The sequence below is a fragment of the Odontesthes bonariensis genome, chromosome 5, assembly GCF_027942865.1.
Source record: "Odontesthes bonariensis isolate fOdoBon6 chromosome 5, fOdoBon6.hap1, whole genome shotgun sequence".
In the NCBI taxonomy this organism is placed as follows: Eukaryota; Metazoa; Chordata; class Actinopteri; order Atheriniformes; family Atherinopsidae; genus Odontesthes; species Odontesthes bonariensis.
This window is the reverse complement of record NC_134510.1, coordinates 18,750,121-18,774,726: the sequence shown is the minus strand read 5'-3', so window position 1 is coordinate 18,774,726 and position 24,606 is coordinate 18,750,121. Positions and strand designations below refer to the sequence as shown.

General features: G+C 40.4%; 1 protein-coding gene across 1 annotated transcript in view; it reads left to right on the top strand.

The window, feature by feature from the left end:
* Positions 1–24,606, top strand: part of cdkal1 (CDK5 regulatory subunit associated protein 1-like 1) — a 224,029-nt gene that overhangs the window by 160,244 nt on the left and 39,179 nt on the right. Inside the window, exon 12 of the mRNA XM_075465108.1 lies at positions 3,359–3,421. Coding sequence (XP_075321223.1) covers positions 3,359–3,421 — 63 coding nt within the window. The remainder of the gene's footprint in view (positions 1–3,358; positions 3,422–24,606) is intronic.

Sequence of the window (24,606 nt, the reverse complement as noted above, 5' to 3'; positions counted from 1 at the left end):
GTTTCGCTAGTCTGATCCTAAAATACCAACTCCAAGTCAGTGAAAATGAGCGAAAAGGCCTGGAATACCACACACTCTGGCCATCTTTTAAATCTTTGCCAAGTTAATGCCTAGCACTGAGCTACCCAACAGGTCTGCCACAGCCTCTGATGCACTCAGCTGGAGGGCACATTGTGCAACCAATGCACAGAAATGATGTGGAGCAAGTGAACGACTGTCTTATGCAAAAGTGACAGGGTCTGAAATTTAGTATAGGGTGCAGTATTTACTCTAACCATTCTATTTTTCTTTTTTTTTTAGGTTTGAGTAGGTTTTTTTGTTTGTTTGTTTTTGTTTTTTTTAGACCTTCGCTTTTAAACAGTAGCTGTTATTAAGCTCCTCCATCAGTTTCCTGAATCTCCAAACTGAGTCGCCCTAACTGCTGTGAAAGGCTGGTTAAACACCAACTGCTCATACGTGCTTGACTCAACCCTACAAAAAAAAAGGAAATATCCCTTTGTTATCAATTAACTTTCACATAGCTTACTGTTGTCACGGTAACTCCTTTTCAGAGTGCAGGTATCCCTGTAAGAGTGGTTTTCACACAGTGCTCGGCTCTGTCGACACTGCTCCCTTATTGGAATCTGCGTATGAATACAAGCGTCTGTATGCATGTAATGTCAATTCCCATTAGATGCGGCATCTGTCTCTGGCAACAACAACAGCTGGACATTGTGATGATAACCATTGTTCATCATCACCACGGTGACAGGTCCACAGACATGCACATACAGTAGCTTTCCATCGCTGGATTGTCACACCATGCAAGATTAACTTCTCTAGCTGACTAACCATACATACACACACACCCACAAACACACGCATACACAAACAATACCATGCTCTGTGTGCGGAGCCTTTTGTATGGTTTTTATGCAGATGCCGTATATTTGCAAGTGGAAGGCGTTTTGTTCAGATCAAGCAGCTTTTCAATGGAAATACTGTGAAATTAAAGGGATGTTGACGAATACTATATTTTCAGTTTCAAATTCCTTTATTTGCCACTTTTATGCTCCACTTAAAAATGAAATTGTGTTTGACGCCTCCTCCAGTTAGTCCTCTGGTGTAACATAAAAGAGTATAAAACGATAACTAAAGAAGGGCAGACTAAAATGACGTAATAACATAATAACAGTCTCTGATATGAATTCTGTGTGTGGTCTATCCATTCGGGTTCTGAACAAATATTTTTATCTCTCGCTCACTGGAGGACAGTCTTACTGTCACAAAATAAGAAACTTTACTAGTTTTAACATAATTTCCAATGTTGGGATGCCGTGCATGATGAAATAAAACAAAACAACAGAATGTAATAATTTGCCTATAATTTTTATTTGCATTTTACACTGCACCCCAACCTTTGTGGAATTGGGGCTGTAAATCAGATTTCAAATAATCAGGTTTCTGCCACTTAACTATATATGGTCACTTCTGGCTCCAAAAAGCCAAGATTGCTACAAACAAACACCATATTTCGGGGAAGAATCCGTGGAGGCTGCAGTGTACTGCATATTTGGAAGCACTTGATTTTGTATTTGTCATCATCATTGTGTGCACAGGTGGTAATATGCTTGTGTAGAAACGTATGCAGATGTGCGAGCACTAGTTTCACCTTGAGGCTGAGAAATCCTCACCCGTAGTAACAGCTATCTTATCGATGCAGTTAAGCATCTCAGATTGCAGAGTGATGGTGGAAGTCATGAAAGGGTGGTGGGAGGAAGGAGGATGGTGTGGAAGAGTAATGGTGGAAGTATTGCTCACGTTCAAGGTGCTCCAAGCTAAAAACAAGAAGAACAGAGAGCAGAAAAACTGTGGAGGGACAAAGCCATAAAGGGGAGGATGGCTGAGACAGTAGAGACTGAATGATTAGTGAGTTTTTCTTCCTCTGGAGGAAACAAAGAGAACAAGAGATAGAGGGAGAGCACTGAGGGACACATGGAAAGGGGATTTGGAGATTGTAGAGGGCCCTCTGGCAACAGAAGAAAGAGGGAATAATGTGAAAACAAGAATGAGATGATGGTAGAAGGACAAGGCCAATGATTACAGGATTGTGTGGATCAGAAGAGCCTTGAGTGAACAGAGACCAAGTTAGAGATGGGCAGAAACGTACCGTATGGAAGCAAAAGGAAAAAAAAAAGAAAAGTGACACATAGATAGATAGGAACAATACAGCTTAGAGCAACAAGCTGTTATCGGTTCAGTAAAAGATGGGCTTCAGAGAGAGAGAATGACTACAATTTAAAAAGAGAACGTGGACAAAAATCCCCACCTTCACACAGTTATACGCTCGCATCTTAATTTCACACGTCATTCCGCCCCTTTTACTTGACTTCTCCTTCTGTCCTCTATCGTTTTTTGTCTGTCTATCTTTGTGCTCTTGACTACACATGCTGTATGTCTTGATAGATTGTCAAGTTCATCAAGTAATCCGTCTTCACCTATCCTTAGGCTGCATATGCCTGTCAAGCTATAATGATCTCTTTGTGGGAAAAGCAGAGACACACGGGTCATCTCTTCACCATGTGCAGATCTTGGCCTAAGGGCACAGAATCCAGCCATATGCATACAAGCTCCGGCCAAGACAGAGGGAATGATATGTAAGGAGAAAAACAATGAATTTACACTCCCCTTAGCGACAGCGATATATTCATATATCTTCCCCCTTTAACCAGACACGGTCTAATCAGTAAGCTAATTAGCGCTCTCTGTAACTGAATCACCCTCATGTAACTGATTGCATTAACAACTGCCACACAGCAAACAGTCATGTCTCGCGCTCGTGCATCGCACTGCAAATTACGGACATGCCAAGTCGGAGCTAGAACTTCCAGCCACAGCTGGAGAACAAATAAAATGTATTCCCAGTGTTCAAAGCAAAGATTTAATGAAATACTTCAGGCACAGCTGTCAGCCATGGTGCTTTTTCTTTTTTCTTTTTCTTTTTTAAAGTCGCCCATTAAGTTTGTGAGTGAAGCTGTACTGGAAGTCCATATGAATGCCATATGTCTTCTTTTAATTTATGAGGGAAGCAGAGGAGGATGAGGAGATGCTGAGAAGCCATAAGTCAGATGACGAGCAAAAATGAAATGATGTCTATCTAAGGTTCCAACATCCAGAGCAAATAAAGGAGGATGAGGAAATTCAGAGATGTTCTCTGAAACTGCAGAATGCCACAGGAAGGAAACATCTCTGTTGACATAAAACTAGATAGATACTGCGTAGATAATCAAGTGCTCTCTTTTTTGCTCTTTTTAACGTTGTCACTCGTGTGCGGTTTTGAAACTCACCGTTGTCTTCTCTTTGTTTTCACTGTCTGCAGAAGAAGCAGAGGACTAAAGAGCTCTCCCAACTCTTCCACTCCTACAACCCTTATGACCACAAGGTAAGATTTACCCGTGTCTGTTCCTGGAGAACTCCGTCTTCTTTAGTTTATCTCATCGCTATCTGCTGAGAGTATTTGGCATCATTAACCCCTAGACCAGAAGCCTTAGTTTAACATCAGGAAGCAGTTGTTAAAGGTCAGTACCGTGATGTTGTATTTTTGGCTGTGGTGAGTTTCCTCAAGATGAACACCTCTTGAGAACATTCTAGAGGATAATGGCAGCACAAGTGTTTGTTCCTGATTACATTGTTAAAGATTGAAATCTGAAGTCAGAGATGGATCTCATCAGTTGTGTCCTTCTCTGCATGTGCGCTCCCACATGTGTCTGTGTGTGAGTTTGGGTGTCATCAGGACAACATCTGACGGCAGTCCAAGCCCGCCACTTCTCCCACACGCTTAAGCTGTTGAGACACTCGTGACTGCGGCTTGTGTGCAAAGAACTGATTGCGAGCTGCTTTCTTATTTAAAGAAGTTGTGAAAGAGGCCGCTTCCTATCGCGGATCACAAACAGATATTAACAGAGTTGTGCTGTATCAAGGGTAAAGTCATTTTTTGCCCGCTGTATGCGTAATATTGGGAACGCAGCCGTGCTTGTCGTGAACTTGTCATAAACCGGAAGAGAAAATGAAAAACGAGGTAAGACTTCATTCAGGAAAGTTTGGGACCTGCAGTCACAGAACATGCTCATTGTGGGTGTGATGGAAACCCTTCTTCTTTGGCAAAGCTTTAGGGTTTCTTTGTATATTTTCTTTTTTTTTCTTTTCAGACTTTAGAGGCTAAGGTGCATTTGTTATTTGCTACACACTAATTCAAAGAATTTGAGTGAGATCACGTTTTCAGTTAGGCAGACATTCGCCTCCCACACACACACACACACACACACACACGCACACACATATAAAGGCAGAATGCACATTCGCATATGTGAGTCCTTTGGAACAGAGATTACACAAGATGTGAATTTAAGAAATTAGTAAAGAAGAACACTTTTTAAAAAGAATCTAAATGAGATTCTTGATGTTTGTGACCATGTTCTCTTTTTAGAGATATTGAGAAACTATGAGACGGTGAACTCCATTGAACCTGCTTTGCTAAGCTGCTCCGTCTCACTGAAATCTTTCTTCTTCTTTTATTTTTTTTGTGAACCTACCAATTTGATGAATTTTTCGACTTTAGGCACGCTTCTGTAAAGGTCCAAGAATATTGCATAAATGAAAACAAACGCACAAAGTTAACAGTGGACTATACTGAGGCAATAGAATTAAAGTATTCCCCTGTGGGTTTTATGGCTTTTTTTCTTTCTTCTTTTCCGTTTTGCTTTGTTTAATTCTGTTGTTATGTAGGCCAGGAGTCCCCAACCACCAAGCTGTGAAGCTTTCGTTATCGGGGCTGCATGTGAAAAACTTGAAATAAGTATGTAATACCAAACAGTAATTATTCCACAATGACAATTTGTGCCAAAATGACATTCAATGCAGCATTGTTTGCCACTTATGTCACTGGAACATTCTGCTGTGTCATTGTCTCTTAGTCGTGATGTTGGCGGGAGCTGCAGTTGTTTATTCCTGCAAGGAAAATAAGAGCTGTGTGTACATTATCATTCGTGTGAATATAGCCACAGCGGTCTGTATCCACATGCTCATTAGTTACACACCGATCAGAGTATATTGGAAGAATATCAGCCGTTAAAGATCAGTGATCGGTCACCGCACCCTTAGCTTCAATTTCTCCTGCAGTGAATTCCACCTCCTTAATAGCCATCAGTGTTTATGTTTGAATATATTTGCCTTTTTTGGGAAAAAGTATAGTATGCGTGATCAAAATATGTGTGAGTCACTGCTGGGAAAGAAGCTCATGTGCATCCCAAAGTAAAGGCTGAAGATGTCACATGACTGCAGTCAGAGCCTCAGACCTGTTTAAGTTGCCTTAAGAGACAACCAAGTAGAAGGTCCTTTTGTTTTCTGAAATGACATGTTTTCATTTGTATTAATAGTGGAAACTTACTTTGGAAATAAGAGAAAAATATCAATTGTACCAGTTTTAACTCAGAACAGGTAGTCTGACGTATCACATTTGACCGTCCTACACTCTGTTCATCACATAGATCCTTCAGAAATGAATATTTTACATGTCACGTTTCTTCTAAGTTTTCATAGCTGCTGAACCTGCAGCCACATTGTTGCTCGTCTTATTCCTTTTTAGATTCCCTTTGTTACAAACCCAGTTAGCTGTGAGATACGATTTAATGATAACATATCTAACTTTCAGCCGTGCGCCCTCGCAGTTCGGCCTGACCTTGCCCATGTCCACACACCACGGAAATGTTAAAGCAAATCATCTTGTACTAAGCCCATGTAGCCCGTAGATAGAAATAAATTAACTCCAATAATGTCCCTCATTTTACATTAAATTCCCTTTGGTGTCTGGCTTAGTTTATGGATTATGTAAGGATGTCATGTATTTACAAACGCATCCTCATCTGTGTGTGTGTGTGAGAGAGAGAGAGAGAGAGAGAGAGAGAGAGAGAGAGAGAGAGAGAGAGAGAGAGAGAGAGAGAGAGAGAGAGAGAGAGAGAGAGAGAGAGAGAGAGAGAGAGAGAGAGAGAGAGAGAGAGAGAGAGAGAGAGAGAGAGAGAGAGAGAGAGAGAGAGAGAGAGAGAGAGAGAGAGAGAGAGAGAGAGAGAGAGAGAGAATTTTAAAAGCGCTTTATTTTGAACCACAAAAGTAGGAACACTGACAGAGACCAACTAGCCCAAACAAAACCAAAAACAATCCGTCATTTTAAAAAATGGGAAAACAAAATATCCTCCTGGTCTGTCACAGAACAGAAACAATCAAAACTGCACCATTTGTCTTTAAAATAATCCATTGCCCCAGTAAGCTTGAAAAAACAAAAGTCAGCACTAATTCTGGACCTAATCTTGTTCTTCAGAATAGATACAACATTATCCCCACTCCCACCTTGGATTTTGTTTTTTCTACTTAGATAGATCGCCATCTTTGCTTCACCAATAACAAAATTTAACATTTCACATTTCGCTCTGTGCCTTTGATTATAAAAAAAACCAATAACAAAAGCCTGGTGAGAAAAAACTACACCAAATGAAAAAAGCAAAATGCTCAAAAAGGAAAACAAAGGGACAAGTCTAGGACAGTCCAAAAAACAGTGAAAAACAGTCTCCCTGCAGGTGCAAAAAGGACAGGTACTGCTAACCCCAGGGTTGATTGTAGACTTAAAAGCATTGACGGCAACAGCCCCATGTAGGACCCGCCACTGCAAATCACCAGCTCTTTTCGGTAAGGGAGGCTTGTACAGCACCCTCCACACAGGCTTTTTCTCCTCAGCGAGCTCCAACTTATCCCGCCACACAGTATCGAGTCTACCCTTCAGGGTGTCTTTGTGCAGTACCTTGACCATATTTCTGTACAGCACCTTCCCAGTTGCTGAGTACACGAATATGCCATCACAGTCAGGGAAGGTAAGTAAAGGGCTTGCAAAGCCACATTCACTCACATCAGGTGTAACAAGCATATTGGGAAACATATCAGGTACATCACATACAGTAGACCCACCACCATACCCCCGGAGCAATTGTCTCTCCTGCAAATTCAGAAGCCCACTGAGTCTCCCAAGAAAATTTGTCACATATCTGATGGACCTCACACCCAGAAAGGAGGCCATCACTTGAACATTTTGCAGATCACATCCAGCTTTGCAAACAACATCACGCAATTGAAAAACATGTTTACTACACAATAAGGTCATGAGACCAGGTAGTTCATTACATGACACATCAAAACGTGACCCCAAAATAACAGGCTCCTTAAGCAGCCAGTGAATTGAGGAGAGCCCCCCCACCCATTGATGCCCAAACAGACTCCACACTTTGAATAAACTCTGATAAAACACTGGCAGCCCAGCAAGGTTGAGCCGCCTGGGATTCATGAGAAACAGTGCAGTGTCCAGACCCATTCCACCAGCCCCACGCAAGATGCTAAGGGCCAACAGTCCCCAAGCCTGGTCAGTGGAAGCAGTGAGCAGCCTCAAGATGAATTGAAGTCTGTATGCGTCCTTCCTGCTGACCAGATCTATGAGCCCTTGCCCTCCATCCTCCCTGGGCAAGAAGAGTACAGCCTGAGGCACCCAGTGGAGCCCGTCCCAGAAAAAGTCCACCATATCCCTCTGGATGCTGCGAAGTAGTCCTTGCGGGGGCTCAGCACAAGCAAGCTTATGCCACAGCGATGAGGCCACCAGGTTGTTGACGATAAGAGCACGCCCCCTATAGGAGAGCTGGGGGAGCAGCCACTTCCATTTATCCAGGCGGCTCTTGACTTTTTCTCGCACCCCTTCCCAGTTCTTTTGAACATATGTGTCATTCCCCAAATACACACCAAGATATTTCAGGCCCTCTCTTCCCCACAGCAAACCACCGGGCAGGCCAGACAGACAGACAGACAGACAGACAGACAGACAGACAGAATTGGAAAGATAAAGAGTGTGTATAGACATAGAGAAGAGCGTTGGCCGTTTTACACTTATTTTTAACTTGCATCCTTGTATTGGTATGAACAGGCTTGTTAATGAAGAGTAAGGGAATTTGGGGAGATGGTTCGTGAAGCTTTGTTTAGCTTCAGGCTAATGTCTTCAAATGTGTTAAACTGTTTTTTTTTTTTTTTTTTTTCACTGGGTTTGTTTCCTAATCTCCCGCGACTAACTCAGGATTGCAAATGAGAGAAAAGGGAAGCTGAAAACACAAAAGCACTTGGCTGTGTTTTCTTTCTTTGTTTTCCCTTCCGTCACTTTGCCCCGGCATATCGAGCCGTGCTCTGGTGTGTACGAGACACTTTCTCTCGTGTGTTCATATGAATTACAGTTGTGCTCGTCTACTGGATGTATGTTTAAGAGACAGCAGCGTGTATATGTGTGTGTATTTGTGATGATTAATGCGAGGTATCCTTCAGCCAGATGGTGCTGAACAAGGCCCATCTATCAGCATTGAAAAGACCAGTGGGTAGAAAGCTGGCAGGGCACTTTGTCGGGGGTCAGTGCCCCCACCAGAGACACACAAACACACATATGTAGACACACTTTACTCACAAGCTCTTAGGTTTTGACTGTGTGACCCACTGAGCTGCGTTGGAACCATGTGTTTTTGTTTTAGAATACAAGTTCTTGTTTGTTTTCTTGCTGTCTTTTTCCTAAATCAAGCTGGTGGCTTACCTTTGAAAAGATGGCTAGTAAGCTATTAACATGTGCAAGACTAAAGCATGTTTAGCGAGTTAAATGGTTAACTATTTGCTTTTTTTTTTTTAAAGTTTCTGTGCTTCTTTCTGACTAAGAATACATCAACACAAACTGCAACGCTGTTTTCTAGCATGCGCCTTGCACAGTAAAACCCAGGAAGCAGTCCGAGGAGAGAGTTGCAGTTTCCCTCCACCTCATCTCTCCAGTTGTGCTCGGACACATTTATGATGGGCTCACGCAGCTTAGCTGAAATTTTTTACCTTTGAAAAGCTCAATTCTAAGTGGTTTCTGTTTAATGGGAAGATTTTATGCTCATAACCAAACAAACCCATGCCATTGTTTCTTCGTGCTTCCTGTAATTAATGTCAGTGATGATCCACAGTATGGATGCATGCTTTGTTTTCTCTTTTTTTGCATCAAACAACAGCATGATATGCTCCTGCTCACGTGCTTGCATGTGCGTAGCTTGAAAAACTACATAGACCCACTCCGCTCACAGACTTCTGTCCCTTTGCTGCATCACTGTGTCGTCCCTTGTAAAGTTTCACTCCCTGAAGTCACTGTCAGCAACGTGTGAGAGTGTCCTCACATTCAGCTGTTTCTGGCAAAGCTAACAGAGCAGCTCTCCCCCCTTAACACACAAGTCTCCTGAGAGCACACATACCCATTCTTCACACTGTGTTCATAGGCCTGAATGACAGGGGTGACAGTTTTCCCTGCGGCATGAGAGGAGGGACAAGCTGTCAACATGGCCCGTTGCACCTGCCCAGCCGAAGTCACACGCACACACACACACACGCACACAGTGAGCAAGACAAGGCAGCAGGAAAAAAGGGAAGATGGTAATAGAGAGGGAAGTAGAGGTGGCTAAATGAAAGGCAGATAATGAAAGACTAACAAGGGAAATATGGCATTTTTAGAAAATAAATCACTTAATTACACTTCTTAAACTTCCCTCCTTCAGTTAGTTTGAACTCCTTTTTTGCCTCATAGTAGTTGACATAATTATCATTTGAAAAATAAAAAAGATAATTAGTCTAACAATTCTCCCCCACCAAATGGATCTCTCTTTTTTTTCACATTTTCAGCATGTTACTAAACTGAACAATTAGCATTCTCCCTTTTGGCATTTTTAATTACTTTTATTTTTGCCAATGAGTTTTTAAGCTGCTGTTGTTCTGTATTGTTGAGAAGAACTAACCTCTGTCTTTGTTCAGCTTGACATTTGCTTGCAATACCCCCCCCCTCCCTTCCTGTTAATTAACTTTACTATTCAGGTCAACAATAAGAAGGAGTAGAGGAGGGAAAAAGAAGAAATATTTCCTATTGTGGTTTACTTCCTGCCAAACTCTCTTTAATCTTTTTTCTCGCCCCGTCTATTCTTGGTGTCCATTCAGCGAAAGTGCCTGTCTTCGGGGTCTTTTAGGCACTTTAGAAATGTCAAATTATTTCAGTGAGATGCCTTAAAGGTATACTCCCCCACTGTTTGTTGGACTATTTCAATGCATTTTTCTCACTTACGTTTATATCAATAATTGGATCCTTTCTGCCATTTTCTTATTTTTCTTGGATTTTTAAAAAAAAAAAAAATTTATAGCATCTGTTCAGCTTTGGGTATTCATTTAGACCACACTTTGGAACAAAGGTTGTGTATTATTATTATTTTCCTCATCATTCTCTGCACCCCCACATGTTTTTTATGAAAACTCGCTTTTTTTTTCTTCCTGAAAGCGAATCAAATGGAAATGATGTCTCGCAAACCTTTTTTTCTTTTTTCTTTTTTGAGTTATGGTGTTATATCACACAGTGTCCGTTATAACTGATTGTTAGCCACTGAATTAATTTTTTAGTCGCGGCCTCTTTTTCTCCTTTCACCCCTTTTCAAAATCGAACTTCCAACAGGTGTGCAGCCTGGTGAATATTCACTGAATTTGACACCTCTGCCGAGCTTGACTGACAAAAGAAGGAGTTATATAAACCTCCGACTCATTCCTTTCAGAGGCCTATATAATAGCTTACTGTAAAGGATGATATCGCACCTGCTGTTTGATTCAAGAAAACAGCCATGAAACTAATTAAAACTCAGTGTGTGTGTGTGTTTAGACATTCCACCCACGTTAGAATATTGCTCGGTAAATGCATAATTTAAGATTTCTTCATCTGTACGGGAGAGCACTGTGTATACTTACTTTCAATATACCAAGCACTAAGTCAGCAACACTCTCATGTATTGTCCTGCAGTAACACAAACACACATGTGAACATTCATTCTTCCATTGTCCATTTTGGCGTCAGGCTGACATTTGCCTTATAAATTATTCCCAAGTTCTTTATTGTTCTAATTAGTGCAGCACCGCATTATATGTTTGCTGTGTTTTCCATCAAGGGACAGACACACACTGTAAAAGTCTTGCCAAACACGGTAGCCTGGCATCCTTTTTACCCAGCTGGAAGCATGCCTGCACCTCACAAGCTCAACTTAATGGCTTCACTCGCATTCTTCCGTCAGCCAGCGGCTCTGTGTTCTTTGATTTTCTTTTTTTTCTTTTTTCTGTTTTTTTTTTAGGAAGAACTATATGAAAATGGCCACAACATTTTAACGTGTTTAATTCTTTATTTTTTGCTTTGATCATCACATGCAATATTCAGAGTCGAGGCTTTGTTCTCGAAATGTCTGAGGAACACCTTCACATTTTGTTTTAATGAATGATAATGAAACAGTGTTTTTAAAAAGTGAAGACTATATTACTACTCTTGTACTACAGTATTTTCTGTGATGCAATGAGTTTCCTTCTGCTTAAGATCCATCTTCACTTCACCCGCCTCTACACTTATTAGAGTCCAGCAGACACTTTAAAAAATGCCCATTGGTGCACTTGACTGTGTCTGCAAACAGCTAATGTGTTAACGACGTCAAACTGGTCACCTGCAGTTCTAATGGCCAGTCATTTTCCTCATTTCTACCAGCATATGGAGTTCACCTTAAAGACACTTCAACGAGATGAAATGGTCTTAAACCAGCTCTGTGTATGCCCCAACATTGGAACATCTTTTAGTGCTGTCGCTTGTCAGAGTGACTGAAGTGAGTGCAAAGATAAGATTTGGTTTTTGTCTTTCAGACAACTGCACATCTTTACTCCGTGTCATTTGGAGACAGAAAGAAGTGTGGAGCAAATATTTTCCGAGTCGGCAACTCAAAACAGTTTCCAGGTTACCTAAATGAATCGGCTGCGGTCTGTGACATACAGTGAGCGTGTTCCACATTGATTACAGTAAACCTCCGACACGATCCTACCCAACAAGCCTTCCACCAGACTTCTTGGACTAAAACCCAGCAGCTCTTTATGTAACCGGTTCTTAAACTTTTCAGTGTATCACAGTCAGGGAAAGCACGACCCACCCACTGTGTCCCTAAACTTCGGTTTCAAGTCCACCTCTCTACGTCCTATTCACATGCGACTGCGCTCCCTTCTATCCTCCTAACTCCACCATTTAATTAACAAATGACACAACCATGCTCGGCCTCACCAAGGGCAAAGCTCAACAACCCTTCTTCTGCCCGAGGAAACGGAGGAGAGCAAGCCTGCTCCTCTTTGCTGCTCGGGAGATGCTTTGTTTTCTTTGTTAGTTTCATTGTTTTGAACAAGGACTACAGAGATTCGGTCGACTGCAGCAATTTTATCAAGAATGATAAAATCTTTAACCTTGAAAAAGCTATACCATCTGAAAAGAACTGCTTATATTGTAAAAACGAGCCCTTTCAAGCAACTTCTAACTCGTCTCTGCGTTTTATTTTCTCCCTGATTGGTTTTACTGTCTTCTAACGAGTCGAACCAGCATCGAGCTGAAACGAAATCTGTTATTTATCCTAATCACTGAGCGGAAGGTTTCTGCTGTAAGCATTGGGAAGCATTCTAATGAATAAATTCAAGTCCAAGACAAGCACAAAAGAAGGAAAATGTTGCCATACAAAAGAAACATGCTCATTTGGCCATATTTACTCGATTTGACCTGAAAAGAATGATTGTTGAGAACTATTAATTGCTAATTTGGCCCTTCTTTTCCCCCTTTTAAAAATACATTCCAAGGAAAATATCTGCTCTTTCGCTCCCCTCGCCACCAAAGTTGATTGCTCTCATTGGTAAGACTCAAGGCATCGTGCTTGTGTATTACTCACGGACAAGCGCATACACACACATACAGCCATAGCAGTGGGCCTGAGGAAACCGTGGGTTTGCAGCTCCTTCAGCATACTCTGTGACCAACATGTGAATAGAAGAGTGGCGGGAGCGTTTTTTAGCAGGGGAGAGCAGAAGTGGCAGCGAAATGAATGACGGAGGGGTGTCGGGGCCTGTGTTGCTAAATGGCTTCTTAGACAGGAGAGTGAATGCTTTCTGATTCAGTCAATAGGCCTCCTGCTCAGCCAGGCTCTTTTGAAAAGGCATGCGCGTTTTATTGTCGATGTGTGTGTCCCTCGCTTTCCAACTGTGTTCTGCAGCTGCTGTCTGAAAGTCTTTTTTTTTTTCTTAAAGCTACGAATATTTGATGAGGTAAATAACCTACACTCAGATCTGAAGTATGAGAATACCTGCAGCTCGTCTGTCTCCCCTAACAGTGACTACCAAAAAATATTATCATACTTTTTTTTTTTAATGTTTGTCAGAAAACAATAAGTAATATTTGGTGATATAATACCAGACAGTAATTATCAGATTTCCACAGCTGTGGTATTTTAGTGCCCCCCATCCTCCTTTTTTTCCATAATTAACTGGAAATGCTTGCTTTAAGTGGTATTATTGCCTTTTTTTTATTTGCACTAGACAGTTAAGTGTAATTGAAATTGAACATAAAGAACATTAGTTAGTAATAAATGAGTGGAATACTTTTATTTCCCCCTGCTAAGAGTTGGGCCCGGTGCGAGGGTGACTACAAACTTCAGTGAGCATGATTAGCTTTTACACGTAATGGAAATATTTTCCACTTTTCTGTTGAATTTAATCTGAGGAGAGATTTTCAGGAAACATCCACATCAGATTCATCATGACACTGCAGGAATGCGTGCACTCAAGTCACATGAGTCAGGAGTCCCCGCATTGGGGAAGCGAAATAAGGTCTTTCATGAAAACTCATAAACATAACTCAAAGTAGAAAAGAATATTCCGGTCAAAAGGTGGTTCGTGGAGCCACGAATGATTGCAGTTGATATATGAGAAGGGATCTGGAGAGGATCTCTTACTGTGCACCAGGTGTGCAGTTGATCGCCACAATAGAGTTGCAGTTGCACTAAATCCACTGTTGTGAGAAAAAGCCTTTGGTGCAGACATAAGCCCTTTTTGGAGGAAACAATACCACTATAAATGACTGAATATTTGATGCCCAAAATAACACAAAAGATGTTTACTGAGGGCACTGTCTGTGTAATAAAAGAGGCTGAAAATGATTGTCAAAGAACAATATTGTCCTACGATATAACAATACAATGATCATTTTTCACAACCAGTGAAAGTGTGTTTGTAAAAGTGTCTCTTCAGGTCAAACTGAATGAATACTACCTTATTTGACAGAGGAGTTTGAAGTGTTCTATAAAGAATTATGTCTCTGTTTGAATAGTAAAATTATATTATCGGCATGTCAAATGTCCAGTTCATTTATTACTTGAATAAACTTTAAACATCGCAGGTTTTACCAGAGCAGCTTCTTTTTTTTTTTTTTTTTTTTTTTACAGCTTGGGACCAGATGGATTAAAAGTCTTGACTAAAACGGTGTGTTTGTAAAAATGCAGAGATTTCCACTCCCATTTCTAGCCTTGAATGGATGTGGGGTGCTCCCCTTATTTGGCCTTTGCAAATCAGGACATTTTCAGCACTGCAACTAGATGATGATGATGAAAGTAACAGTCAAGAAACTCAAGGTACAGTTGCAACTTTTATACAACTTTGACAGTGTTGTCTTTGCTCTCTAAACATGAACAAAACAAAAACTGTCAAATAACAGCATATTGTGAAAATGAATGATGAGAAACGGAATCGGGAAAATAAATCACCACCACACTGAGCAAGCTTGATGAAACAGGATGTTTTGTTTTATGTAAATCATGAAGTCTCGAGCCATTCTTTTTCTGCTACTTCTCAACCTTTAGTTGAGCACATACTGTTTAAACTGGCTAAAAGAGGACTAAAATTGGGTATTTTACCACGAAGCTTGCCTGCAGTTAGCAGGCTGCAGGTGGTGATTCAATCATCACTATCATGTAATGGACCTGCATCTCTGAGTTCACCTGTCTCTGGAGTAAGATTGACATTAAATACTACTGTCAGAACTAATTGGAGAGTCCAGTCCAGTGTGCCCTTTGATGAAAACTGAGATCCCATCAGCATTAGCTAGACATCAGATTATAGGCCTGCTCTAAAAGTGAAACAGGCCTTCCTTCGGCTGCAAAAACTTTGAAATGTCCCATTAATTGCCTTTTATAGTGAAAAGATTACACTTAAGTAAATGCAGGTTTTACTTTGCATTCAGGTACATCATGACTAATTTCAATTTGAAAGATTCTTAAGGTACTCGTCTTAGATGCTCTGACCGCCAGAATAATGGAAGGTTCTTGTTAAGCTCTGTCGGACAGCTGTTAAACATGTAAATGTACATAGCTACAGATAAAGGCTCGACAACTACCAAGCAAAATCAATAAGGAAAAGCAAGATTTTAAATGGTGCTCGCATGTAATTTGCAAGGAAAGATAAGCTTTCTACAGCCTGTGAAGGGAGAAGATGAAGTAGCTCGCAAAGGAAGTTGTGCTGTTTTTTTTTTTATACCAAGGGCAAAGTGAGTTAATTATACCGACCCTGGCTGAGTTAGTCCTCGAGCTTGACAAAGTGTGTGCAACTTTGAATGTGTAATAGTGAGATAAGGTGGGTTTTTAAGTGGGGGGAGTCGAATTAAACGACCCATCTTCGAACACACAAAACATTACCAATCCTCTCGTTCCTGTGTTTATGTGTGTGTTCGCAAATATATGTCTCAGCTTCAGCTATCAGGCTTGAGTACGTCAAACTGGACATGGAGGGAAACTAAGATGAAGGGGAGAATTCATAAACAACAAGTCAGTTCGGGAGATTTGATGCTCCTCACACCGTAAATGTGAGCTGGTCAGTGCAGAACTTATATGAAATATATGTATGAAACACTTGTATAAAAGGAACCATTTGTGTTTATGCTGTGTCCGATACTGGCATCACTATGCACATGCAGATACTATGATTTGGCCTTAAGAGAAGAAGACTGATGGGCCATAGAAAAGAACAAAAGCCACCAAAAACATAAACTTTGCATCTGAATTTTTGATCGATCACATCGACTGATGAGGGTTTCTTTGGTTTCAAAAAGTTCTCTTGAAAGTCTATGTTAAGTATATGCACATTGGTAATTTAATCATGTGGGCCACAAACATGAATGAAGGCATACATAAGAATATGAATGCTCCCCAAATATGCGCACACTTCCACAAATGTTGATATTTAAGCTGTTTGGTAAATTCCATAGGTTACAGTTGCTGTTGATAATGGATAGAACTGAAAGTGAGGGACTCGCGGCTCTAATTAGTTGTGTTATGCACATACAAATTGCTGGAAAGCAATAGGAATTACAGCCCTTCATTGGCAGGTGCAATGCTCTCATCAGAAGGTAAAAAAGTCTGGAGTTGATTTCGAGTGTGGCGGGTAGTGCGTACTTATTCAAAACAGAAGATTAACTCAGCCAGCCTCTGTATAATTAATTCACGTTGCCTGTAAATAAAAAAGCAGCAGCTACTTTATCTAGTGATTTCTCAGGCTGTGGCAAGCGTGGCATCAAAAAGCTTGATTTTGCTTTGCTTCTCAATGTGGTGACATATAGTCACAGGTTTAACATTTCAACATAACAACTTTATAACAAACTAAATAATTGGTCCGAATTGATCATTTTGATATGAACAAGTTGTCTTGTTAAAAGGTCAATTTTCCCATTGCCAAATGTACAGGACACGGGCTCCAGAAGAGCAATAAGCAGATTCTTTAAGGCCAAAGTGGAAATGATTTCCTAAGTTTATGTGTCACGAACTAATGTTCGTTATACGATTCACACATTTTTAGATTATTTTGTAACGTAACTTTTCAAATGAGTGACAAAACAGTTTTATGTGCACACAGTTGCTTTCATCCCTGCCTCCGGCCCTGCTTCTGGTTTTCCGTGTGCATGTGAAAATAATGCAAAGCTGAGAGAGCAGTGTTTTTACACAGGGAGCTGCGCATGGTGGAAAGACACGATGCTTGCAAGGTTCTGTAAAGGAGCTGTGCGCAAAGTGCTGCAAAGGCCTTGCTCTCATAACTGTTTTGCAAAAACTGGGGCACAGCAGGGGGGATAAGTGATACATTAACTGACTCAAGGCATTTTGTGTGAGTGTGTTCGCGTGATCGTGTATAAGCAAAGAAGAATTTCAATTTAAAATGATGGCAGTTAAAAATAGTGACGCCAGAAGTGTTTATTGGGCTTTGGTTTTGTGTTCTTTCTATGGTTTAATCGTTACAAGGGTTATTCCCAAGTTGTCATATCCTGGCACATGTACTCCTCTTTTTCTAGTAATTCAAAGATTCCTTATTCCTTCCCGGATTCTCCGCTTCGCACACGTTTTAAGATCACTGCATGTGGAATGATTCATTTTAAAGCCTATGTGTGGTTCACCATAATGGCATTACAGCAATAATCAAAAGTGATGTTTTTCCTTGTTTTTTTTTAAGCATTTGTATATGTTTATCTATATATAAATGTACATATACTTGTAATAATTAGATGAAGAATACTTGTAAAGTAAAAAAAAAAAAAAAAAAAGCAAAAATGCAGCAGTAATCCAGCTTCATGTGTTGACTGCATCAGTGAGGCACACACTCAGAAGTGCAGTGAACTGGAGCTGAAAGCAACAAAAGGGCATTTCTGTGCAATCAGTCACGTTTATTTTTGTGAATGAAGGGGTGATCATGTATTGATGGATTTGATAAAAGTCTGTTATTATGGTGCAGTTTATTTATTTTCATTCATTTCTTCTCCGTCTTTTTTTTTTTTTGTTGTGTCTAGAACCATTCATGCACAGTTTCGGGAATTAAAATGCTACTTTGAGTCCAGTGCAGTCTGGCATTTTGTTTTGCCATTGTTGCCACCCACCCCCACCCACCCCCCGCCCCCTCAGTGTGGTGTGTGTCGGTCCACCCTCATTACTCACTGCTCTCTCAAAACAGCCAGGACCGTTTTGGACAATAAAGGAGAGAACTACTTACAGATACAGAAGCGAGACAAAAGAACAAAAACAAACATCTCGGGAAAAAAATATATTTATAATAAACTGAATATTAAGGGAACTGAAAGGGAGACAAGAAAACAAAAAGCATTTTCAACTGCTCCGACATCTATTCTAGTTGGGATCGTCATTCAGTTTTTTCTTAATAATATTTGGTGGAGATGTCTCTTAATGTGTTGTGTATAGATTAGTGTGTTTGCTTGTTGAGATGAAAGCCTGTTAATTGGGTGTTTGGGGCTAATAAATAGCTGTAATTAGCATGAATGGGTGATATATTGATAGAGAAACTGCAGTGAAACGGCTATGAGGAAACAATGGAGTACAATATGACATCACTTACCTGGAACTTTTGTCCAGCGGGGCACTTTGATTAAATATGCACCAACTAAGTCATCTCCGTGCTTAATTAAAACACTCCAAATTAATAATGCCAGCAGGAGGCCTGAATCTGAAATATTACCTGTGTATAGTTATATCGGGATCATTCTTGTGTCCTTTTCCTATTGATTCTCAGTTTATTAATCGTGTTCACAGATGAGAAAACAAGATTTGAAGTTGGTATTTTTGCAACATAATCCTTTGTTTGCTGAATATTTTGACCCCTCAGATGTTACCGCTTGCTTCTTTTTTCCGTGGTCGGTGGTTTTTGATAACATCAGCCAGGTTTTGTGCAGAGTGCAGCAGTGTGGTGACGGAGAATAAAAAAAAAACTGGTCTGTGTTAAAGATGTGGAGGCAGTGACATGCTGTGGTGAAAGGACATGAAGAAGATGTGAGGGTATAAAGCAGCAAAGCCTATCATCTTCTTCTTTTCCCACTCTGAGTTCTTTAAAGCACTTTTGTTTTGTATTAATTTGAAAAGACTGCTCCAACTAATTGAGAACTATGAATTGCACTTTCCGCACCCGAGTATCACCTCTTCCAGTTTACCGTGCCGTCTCATCTTATTTTTTTCTTTGCCTTTTGAAGCTGCTCATCTCTCTGTGTGCTGATGTATGAGAGCAAGACTTGTTGAGGCACGGTCTAGTTGTTTGAAGTACCACCAGTGAAAAAGTGGACTCTTAAGCCCATTAAACAGCAAAAGAGCAGAAGGGATTTTCTTTCTTTTTACTAGAGCTTTTTTGTCATCTATGGTTGTATTTCATGTTTGTAGGGGGAAAAAAATTCAATAAAAAGGTGAATGGGTGCAGGTGAGGATCAAACGTTTGCCACACCCACTCATTTTGTGGGTCGTCATCTCAGGCTCAGAGCAGCGATTGTGCCTTTTGTAGTTTTACAATATAATTGTGATATTACTAAAGTAAAGATAACTATTACATCCATCCCGGTCCCTTTATTTTTTCTTCTAGATGTACGGGATGTGAGGGCAAGTGTAGATATAATTACGTGGCCATTTGTGCTAGGGGAGTCTGTTGGTGAGTTCATTTAAATGAAATCTGCATAGATCAGCGCACAGAAACATGGCAGACACACTTATTTAAGTTCAGGTGACCTGGATTTGCACGTTCTTATTTTTGTCTGTCTCTTAACCATCTGTCTTTGAGTCATGTGTGTTTGTAAGTTGAAATAAGCCTGTCTTTGAAAGGAGGGAACAGCACCCTCAGGGCCTGTCAGCCAATTTGATGACATGACGCTCGTGTTGAAAGAAATCGGGGAAGATCAAGTGCTTAATGGCCACCTGTTTTTGTGTGCGTGCGTGTGTGCACTATATGTTTGTGCTCGTTAGTCCTTCGATAAACCTACTTGAAGTCTTTTCAAGTGGTAAATTTCATGTTGCATCAACTTAATGTATTAAGCATATGAGTAAATATTATAAAATTTGATGTGATATAAAATGGATTAGAGTTGGGCAAAGAGTAGCTTTTGATTGTTTCTTCTGAATTTAGATTTTTTTTTGTATTAAGTCCATAGCAGGAGGACATGAAGACTTTCATGGGTACATTTATATAACATTAACTAAACAAATACCCATACGCCACAGTTTCAGATATCACGCCTCGCTCATTTGAGTGCACATGTGCACACTTGTGATCTCAGGTCACTGCTTGGAAGGGTATTCTAACCGTAGCTCACATAGCACAAATAAAACCTTACCTTGAACTTCCAGAATTTTATCTATTGACCAAAAAACCCAAATATTTCCACGCAGCATTTTTTTCAGTTTGTTCAGAGTGCCAAATCCCTTATTCAGTGGTAGAGTGGGCTTGTAAATGCTCTCTTTCAATCAATCAAAGAGTGTTATTTCTATTGGTTATGTGGTGCATTCAGAGCCGCAGTCCTTGCCTGTGTGTGAAATAACAAAAGGCAAACAGTTGTGGAACTCGTTTCTAGTTAACTGTCGTTAAAATTCTGCACAACTTAAGTATGAGGTTTTTATTCCTGAGCAAAAAAGTGCTCCATTCAGCGCAGCAACTGCATTTATGTTCGGCTCAAAATTGGCATGCGTGTCCTTTTGCAAACACATACGTTTATCTCACTTTAAAGCTGTTTTAAAAGGTTTAGGGCCTTTAGGCTATTTGATTTCATTTGTTTATAGTTACATCCATTCTGTTTGTGTACCTGCAGATGTCCATGTGTACATATGTGTTAAGTATGACTCATTCGTCGAGGAAACTGACGGAAGGTATGAAATTAAAGAACAAAATGATAAACAGAGGCTACTTTTCAGGTTGGATGCAGGCCTGGGCGATGACCTCACACATGGGGAATGGTAACGGATAAAAAAACAGAGCAGGGATGAGACTAAGAAGTTAGGCAAAAGGCAGACCAGTTGCAGTCATCTCCTCTCATGCAGAAGCGATGTACTGCCTTGAGCGCAGTCCTTTCCAGGAACTGCAGCATAAACAAATTAAATCAAAGTGTCCTTACAGCTCTTTGTGGGTGCATATCTGGAGATGTGTGTGCCTCTTTTTTGTGTGTATCCTTGAATCAGTGTCTTTCTAAACTCTCTTTGCTTTTAGTTTTGCCTGCCTGCCTGCTTGTGTGTGTGTGTCAGTGCTATCTGTGTTATGGCTCTGACGGGAAGGCTTGTCTTTCCACGTGCATGTGTATGAGTGTTTAGTGCATTCTGACTGCTGTACTCTGAGGCAGTGTCTGTACAAGTCGCAGCAAGGCCACGTTGTAATTACATTGTTTGGAGAATATTTTTCATCCGGACAACACGTGTAGTGACAACAAGTCCCCGAGCTATAACTGAGCTTAGAGACAACCGGTTCATTTAATTCCTTATAGGCAACAACATAGGCCATAGGATACACTGTGTCCTCTGTTAAGTGTAACCTTCCGTATCTATGAGAATTCATAGAAGTATTCTGGGCACTGTTTTTTTTTGTTTTTTTTTTTGTCACTGTGGGGTAAAATGTCATTTGTGATCGACTCGTGTCAGCTGATGGATCATATAAATTAGCTTTTTTATTTTTTCACAATGACAACTGTGCCCCAGGGGTTTATTGACCACAGTTTGTATATCCATTGTTGCACAATTAGATGTGTATATAACCTTGGTTTGCAGGGACTGTGCTGAAAACAAGAGCTTAATGAATTTAGTAACGTGTTCCTCAATTTTCAAATGTATCGTGTTTGTAAGTGCACTTGCGCTCATGATTGTTACATTTCTTATTGAATGATGCTAAACTTGTACCATCTGATTTATGTTCCACTTTTCCACTTGGCCTTAGAATATGGTTATTTTCCCTGTGCTGTACTAAGGATCAATATGAAACACCTCAACCTCAAACATGAAATGCTCAGACACCCAAAAACAGCATGAAGCACAAACTGTGGACAGGAGCGCTGAGAGACCGCAGCGTATCTCTCAGTAGTAATTGAAAGGCAATTATTCATTTAGTGTGCATGAGGAGCTGAAATTCCGATAAAAGTCTATACAGCCTATAACATTGTGAAATTAGAGCTGCCATTTGCTATTTTCAAGGGTTGGATTGAATTTATCCGAAGAAAACAGGTTTGAGTTCAACTTCGTTCAGAGGTGATGACACTCACTCATCAGTCAGTTTAGTTTATCATTCATGTTGTTTTTCATTTTTGTATCTTTATTTGGTGTTTTAGAAAAACGCACAACCCTCTCTAGCTTTTCCTTTTGGCCACTACCGAAGCATTCATCAGTAATACATCTACTGTAGGATGAGAAAAAGATTAATATACAGTGCATTGGTTGCCCTACACTGATGTTGAATCTGATAGACCTTCAGCTGCTGGGCTTTAGGCATTAAGAGTATATTTTCAGGCCTTGCAAAAAGTCAAAAGTCATTCCATGACTGTACTAGCCAGTTTGAAAACTATGTGATATGATAGCTTATTTCATGAGTGAATAACACTTTGCAGGGTGGTACGTGCGATGCCTTGGGTCTCTATTGAGGACACAAGTTGTTTGTGTGTCTAATGTGCCATGTATTAGTGAATAACCTTTACTGGCAAGTATGGATTGAAAAAGAACTGTGCTGAGGGCTTATGAAGGGCACAGGCAAGTTTAGTAATATAATGCAGTGTGTAGAGCCATTGTCTTCCTCACCGAAGAAGAAGCGGCCGTCCCCTTGCTTTGACCTCTTCAAACGCATGATGTTGTTGACATTAGAGCATCACTGTGCATGGCCATTAGCAGGGCTGTGTTTGGAGTTGACAAAAAAGCCATCAGATCTTATTGGATGCATGGGTCTGTTTATGTATCGGAGTCTACCACTGACCAGTTGGCTAGTTGAGGTGTGTGTACTGCGTTGTACATTAGACTGTGAGTAAAGGCAAAAATGGATCCGCTCAGACGAACAAGGTTATAACAGCCTCTCAAGATATACGTGGCTATTTAGAATGTATTGCAGTGCTTTAAAGGACACTGTATGCAAAAAAAAATAAAAAATAAAATTCATATCCATGGTAGCTTGCCCAACAGGGATATTCCATATAACACTTGTCCGGTTGTGCTTCTTTGACCTGGTTGATATTTTATCCTTATATTGAATTACATTACTACTTACTGCTGTGTTGTTTCGGTCTACTTTCAGCATTTGCAAAAAAAAATGAATTAATTTTTATTTTTAGAGAATCCTTTTTAGATCCACAATGTTCTTTTTTGTGAAAGCGGTATGTTCCAGACTGCAGTGAATACATTAAACATGCTTTTTCTTTCTTTTAAATGTCGGATTCAAACACAGAAATACTGTAATAGAAAACCTGTTGCTCGATGAATAAAGTTTGAAACGCTTTTTGTATAGAGTAAAACAATAACGGGTCATGACGTGTGCACTATATTAGCTGAAAACTTTGCGGTATACAGGTATTTCATGAACTAGCACTTATAGTGAAATAGCCTACACTCTTGCAGCCCCAATCTTTGGGGAGAGATCTTTCTGTGTGTTCAATTCTGGAGAGTGACTTTTTATGTGCTTGCTCATCAATCTACATGCATATGTCTGAATACGTGTTTGTGTGAATGTCAAACACGAATTGATGTTTTTTGAGAGGTGGTGATTAAAAAGGTCCTAATTGTGCAAAAAAAAATAAAAATAATAATAATGCAAACCCTACTGAGTTGTACTTGTTGTGAACACAAACAGATTCCCAGAGACGCATCACGCTGGCTGTTTGATAGTCTTGCCACTCAACCATATGCTACCCAGGGGTCTGGCATCTGCTGGAACACAGACACACAGTAACACGAGACACTTTTTTTTATAGGTAATGCGCATAAGTACATTTGCATATGCATTCACACACTCCCATACACTAAAAAGCACACGCTCTTTGAAGCGGCCTACCTTTACCTGCCATCCCATCCACGGCTTTAAATAGCAGATTTCGAGCAGCACATGTGTATACCTGATATTTTGGTCACTGTATATTTGCTTGTTTAAACACCCGATCTTAGTGCTAAATAAGCCTCTGAAAAAGGCTCACCTTGAGGCAAATTCAGAGGTAGGTGTAGAGCGTATAAAGTTAAACAGCATTTTCCAAGGCAGTGTCACATTCATTTTTGTATACAGAGAAAGACGCAGGCTGCATATTTAAATGATTGTAGAGCCACGAAGACAGGTCCTTCAGCTACATTTCAGCCAGTAACCCATAATGCATCCTGGTTCAGTTTAACCATCATACCCCTGGCATTTACACTCATTAAGACAGTAAATCCAGTTTTTCACTTTTATTCACTGCCTGCTTTTTCCCATTCGTAGATCTTTCTCTCATTCATAAATGATGTTGAACATTGATCCTCATCACAACAGACTCCACTTGTTGGATATGGCTGTTAATCAACATGCCTCTTGCAATAAACACAAGGAGACGCTGAAAAAATGCTTAGAATGCTCTGTCGTAGCCGTAACGTGATCAGTAAACAAGAATGCTCTTTTGAGCGTGTCTGTGACGTTGGCTACATGTTTATTTTACCGTCACTGGTGAATGTGGAGGGATCGGGCTCTTTTGTGTCTTTCTTGTCTGCTTCTGATGGCTTTCGGTTTGAAAGGCACAGCTGTGTGTAAGCAGACCAGCCTCTTCAAGCGTTGTCTGATTACTACTCGCTTCCTTTGATTAATACTCATTATGTCCGAGTGTGAATGTACGTCTAAGTGCACATGTGTTTGCGCTGCGAGTCAGTTCAACCTGACCCC